We start from the raw sequence: 4,850 nt of genomic DNA, 5'->3' as shown, positions 1-4,850 counted from the left end.
AAGTGGAAAAGATATAGGATACAAAAAATGAGCATTTAAAAATGATTACGAAGAATAAGACTATTCTAGGGAGAATGTACTGAAGGGCAACTGAGAAAAATTAAAACAATTTGTAAGGGACAATTCATAAGAAAGGATAAATCTTAAGGATGGCAGAATATCAAACTAGTTTTTAAACAAAGTTTTTGCCTCTTATCATGATGGGGGTAAAATTCACTGTAATAATTGTCTTTTTTACCTGCTGATAAAAATGTATAATCAGCAAAATTTATTGTGAAAAAAGATCACTTATGAAAACAAATTAAGTAATATTCATTATAGCACTGACCCTGTCCTTAGCAAAAAAAGAGTAACTTTTTTGTAATAATTGAGTATTTACAACTTGGCTGATAATAATTGAGTATTTACAACTTGGCTGATAATAACAAAAATAGCAACAAGAACAGCAGCTGACTTTCATTGAGAGCTTGCAATCTGTCGGTTGCTATTCAGAGAATTTAACATGTATTAATTGAGTTAACCCTTGAAACAATATCTACCTGTTATTTCCATTTCACAGAGAGAAACGAAAGCACTCTTAAAGAGACAACAGAGCTAGGAAGTGGCAGAATGGGCGGTCAGCCTTCAGAGCCTGTGCCCCTAACCACCACACAAAACTGCAATTATTTTTTCATTCCACCTTTTAGTTTCATCTTTGAAATGCATCTCAAAAATACCAAAAAGGCACAGGAGAAATGTGAGAAAGCAGTATATCACTTACCGTTGGGGAAAGCTAATACACTGATGATAAGAAAGAAGAAAATAACTGAGAGGATACCTCTCCAGATGTTGTCTTCTGGGACAGAGTCATCCCTGAAAATAGAAAACGAACAGTGAGTATTCATTTTCAGATCTAAACGTAGGAGTCAGAGTTACGTGTTATAAAAATTGGGGGGCTACTAACTTTATTTTGCTGAGCAAAGTCATTACACACACTACTTATTATTCATTTTCATTTCCTAAAATAATACAATCTTATAATAAAGTCCAGTTCTTATAAGAAAAGCAATTGGCAACTTTACACACCAACACACATTCTACTCAGACAAACATTTGAGAAACACTGTCCTTTAAAAAAAAAAACAACCTAGGATGTCAAAAGGTAAGATTTATTTTGGAGAAATGCCTTTTAGATTCAAGAATAACTAAAGGTAACCTTTATGATATAGGCTGTGGGAAAGAAAATTTTCAGGAATCAGAAAGCATAAGATGATAAGGAGAAGGACATAATTCAATGAAATTATATAATCAATTCTTAAAAGTAGGCAGTTGGCTATCAAAGGGATAAATAAAAAGGGTGTAAAAAGAAAGCGCAAGTAAAAAATTTTGAAAGGAAAATCAATAGAAAACAAAATATAAGATTTAATATCAGACTAGAAGCCAAGAATTGTAAAGAAAAGAGATGAGCTTCCTCCCTCTCATGCCTGGTCATTTCTAATTTATTACTGTATTCATCTCCTCTATACCTCCAGTAATGCAATGATTCAATTTGCTGGTTTATATGTTGTCTGTCTTCCTCGTAGAATGTGAACTCCTGAAGGTAGGGAATTAGTCACTTGTATCCTTGGAGGCTGGCACATAGTAGGCCCTCTGTAGGTATTTGTGGACTAATTATTGATAAGGGAGAAAACTTATAGCGTGAAACCAAGTAAAATTTCCCAAATGGAAAGTTTCTTAACATTGATGATAGAGAATAATTAGGTTTTGAGATTTTACGTTAAAAAAAAAAGAAAGAAAGAAAGAAATGAAAAAGAAAAGTCTAATAACATTTTGGGGGCTCAACAGAGCACCCAAAAGAGAGAAAACAAATATAAGACACTAAGAGTTTCTGAATTATTGATGATTACTGAGAAGTTTGGGAGAGGGAAGTTCAGTGTTTGTTTAAAATATGCAGGATGAGTAGACAGAACATAAGAGATGAAACAATGGAAGGAGATATTTTAGAGATGAATCCAGTAGCAATAAATTAAAAAATGGTTAATAAAAAGTTGAGGTTTTATGGGGAAGGACTGCAGTGAAAAAACCTTCAAAAGACAAATATTAAATTAAGATGAAACATTATTAAAGGAAAAGGAAGATGTCGAAAAAATCTTAGAATAAAACCATATTAGCACAGAAAAAAATTTTTGAGCACCAGAATACATGAAGTGCTGTGGGAAGAAACAATAATGAATTATCTAATTAAGGTCTAGACTTTGGGATGTTGTTTTAAAAACAGGAGTTAATTTAAAATCAATTTCTGTTTACACTAAGTTTCTGCACTCAATTAAATAATTTTCAGCCTTATGAGAGGATTGAACGTCAGGTACTAAAATAAGAGATCATACAGATCATAAATGTTTCTTAGGTTTTTATGTGGCCAAATAGCACTAACACTGATGCTGGACAAACAATGTTTGACTGTTAACTTCACACAGATCTGATTACAAAAACAAACTACAGAATCAGACAGACTTCCTCTTGCAGCGAAGTGCAATCTTATTTTAATGGATACTCTAATAAATTAACAACTGCCCAGAAGTTATGAACATGGCCCTAAGAATGCCAACCTGATAAGAATGCCCGCTGGCTAATTACTAGGGTGCTTGTGATGCCCTTCAGCTTAAGCAGGGAAGCCCCAAATCCATTTTTAAGGAACATCAGCTTTTATTGAAGAATGATTACATACAGGAAGTGGGGGGATACGGTGTCCTCATTCAGACCAACATCACACTACTAATATTGGTAACGATGACTTCTTTAGCAAGTATCTACTGTGTGCCAGGCACTGGACAGGCAGTTTTATAAGCATTATCTCTAATTTTCACAACCCATGGCAAAAAGGGGTATGATCAACCATATTTTATAAATGTGGTAACGAAGGCACCGAAAGGTTAAGCAATTTGCCCAAGGTTACATGTGTAAGAAGTTGAAAAGTCAGCATTCAAAACCAGGTCTGCTAGACTCTGGAGATGACGATATTCATGCCAAGCTGCTTCCTGAAAAAACTGTCATCTTAAATCAATATGATTCATGTTAGATGCACAGGGATGGTATCAGAGAGTTTGACAGGTCATGCAAGTTGTAAGTTACAAAATAAAAGCAAGGCTGAACTGAATAACTGTTGCCTGGGAAAATAAGGTTGATTCCATAACTCATACTCTATATCAAAATATATTCTGGATGATTTGAAAAACAAAAGTAAAAAAACAAAACAGAAAACAATTCTAGAAGAAACCACGGGAGAGAGAATTAAAAAGCCAAAACCAAAACACAACAATCTCAAAGTAGGAAAGAAAAAAATGAATAAATTAGCACAGTAAAGAATTCAGTAAAGAAAAAGTGATAAACTTGGAAAAAATATTTGCAATTCAGATCAAGGCAAAGTGTTAATTCTCCTAGTATATAAAGTACCCCCGCAATCAATTAACAGAAAGAAAACAAAGGAAAATAAATAGAAAAATGGGTAAAGGACATGAAGAGACAGTACAGAATGGGAAATTCAATGGCTCTCAGGCAAGTGAAAAGATGCTCAACCTTACTTGTGGTAAGAGATGGACAAATTATCACTGAGAGACCACTTTTTATCTACCTTATGGACAATGGTTAGAATTTAATGACTGAGGATAAGAAGAAACAGGTAAACAGTTACTATCACACATTGCTGGTGGTAGTATAGATTTAAACCACCTTCATGGAAGGCAATTATTAATAATGGCAACATATTAAATTTACAAATGTATATATCCTGTGGCTCAGCAATTTCATGTATAGGAATTTATCCCACAGATATACCCTCATTTGTGCTACAATAACACACGTACAAGGTTGTTCATTTGGGCATTATATGTATTAGCGCAAGATTGGAAACAGGCTAAATGTCCACCAAAAGGGAACTTAAATTATGGTCCCATCTGCTAATGGAATACCAGGCAGCCATAAAAAAAATGAAAAAGGTTTTTATGAATTAACGGATACAAGATAACTTAAGAGATATCATGAAATAAATAAAGTAAGTTATAGAACAGTGGGGATAGTAAGCAACTATTTGTGCAAAAAAGGGGCGTATGCATGTGTATATAACTTATAACTTGTGCTTATAGCTGCAAAGAATTCTCTGGAAATCTACCCAAGAAACAGTGATGTTGGTTCCCACAAAAGAGGAGAAAAGAGCAGGAGGGAGACTTTTCACCACATACCCTTTGGTATATCTTGGATTTCAAGCAATGTGGCTATATTACTCTTTTCAAAAAAAGTTAATTAAAATTTTAATAAATATGGTAAATCAGCAACTGTCTTTATTTAAAATTGCCTACCAGTCAAAATGCTTAAAACATACATCAGCATTAAATTTGTAAGAACTTGAGATTGGTAATAAATACAGATATAAAACCAATGAAATGGCAATTTCATAAATTTTGGTCAATTTTATTAGAAAGAAGAGGATCAAATGGATGGCCTAGTTTCAGGAGAAAAAAGGCGGCAAATTAAACAACCTGAATAACATAGCAGTGGGTCTGAAAAGCTGGCAGTTTTATACTTTGTCTAGTTAGGGAAAAAAAGTATCAAAGATGGACAGTGAGGTCATTAGATAAACTGAAAATACACAGAACAGGAAGATCAAACTTCTGTGATCAAAGACTGGAGAACAGGCAGGTGAGCTTAAGAAGAAATCTGAGTCATATCAGACTAATGGCCCCAGCTTCACACTTCGAGTGTCATGAGTGGAAAGGGTGTACGCACGTTCTCTTACAAGAGGTGGGCGCACAGAAAGAACTGAATGCATGAGTAATGAGGCCACCTACTCCACCCCGCCCCCATCCTCCTGCCAG

At 34.4% G+C, this 4,850-nt stretch overlaps 1 protein-coding gene across 2 annotated transcripts in view; it reads right to left on the bottom strand.

The window, feature by feature from the left end:
* PTDSS1 (phosphatidylserine synthase 1) overlaps positions 1-4,850 on the bottom strand; it is a 61,841-nt gene that overhangs the window by 48,971 nt on the left and 8,020 nt on the right. For both annotated transcript variants that reach the window (XM_011372895.2, XM_011372894.2), the window contains exon 2: positions 761-852. In XM_011372895.2, coding sequence (XP_011371197.1) covers positions 761-852 — 92 coding nt within the window. The remainder of the gene's footprint in view (positions 1-760; positions 853-4,850) is intronic.

Source organism: Pteropus vampyrus, unplaced genomic scaffold (assembly GCF_000151845.1).
Source record: "Pteropus vampyrus isolate Shadow unplaced genomic scaffold, Pvam_2.0 Scaffold215, whole genome shotgun sequence".
Classification (NCBI taxonomy): domain Eukaryota; kingdom Metazoa; phylum Chordata; class Mammalia; order Chiroptera; family Pteropodidae; genus Pteropus; species Pteropus vampyrus.
This window is presented reverse-complemented; position numbering and strand designations above follow the sequence as displayed.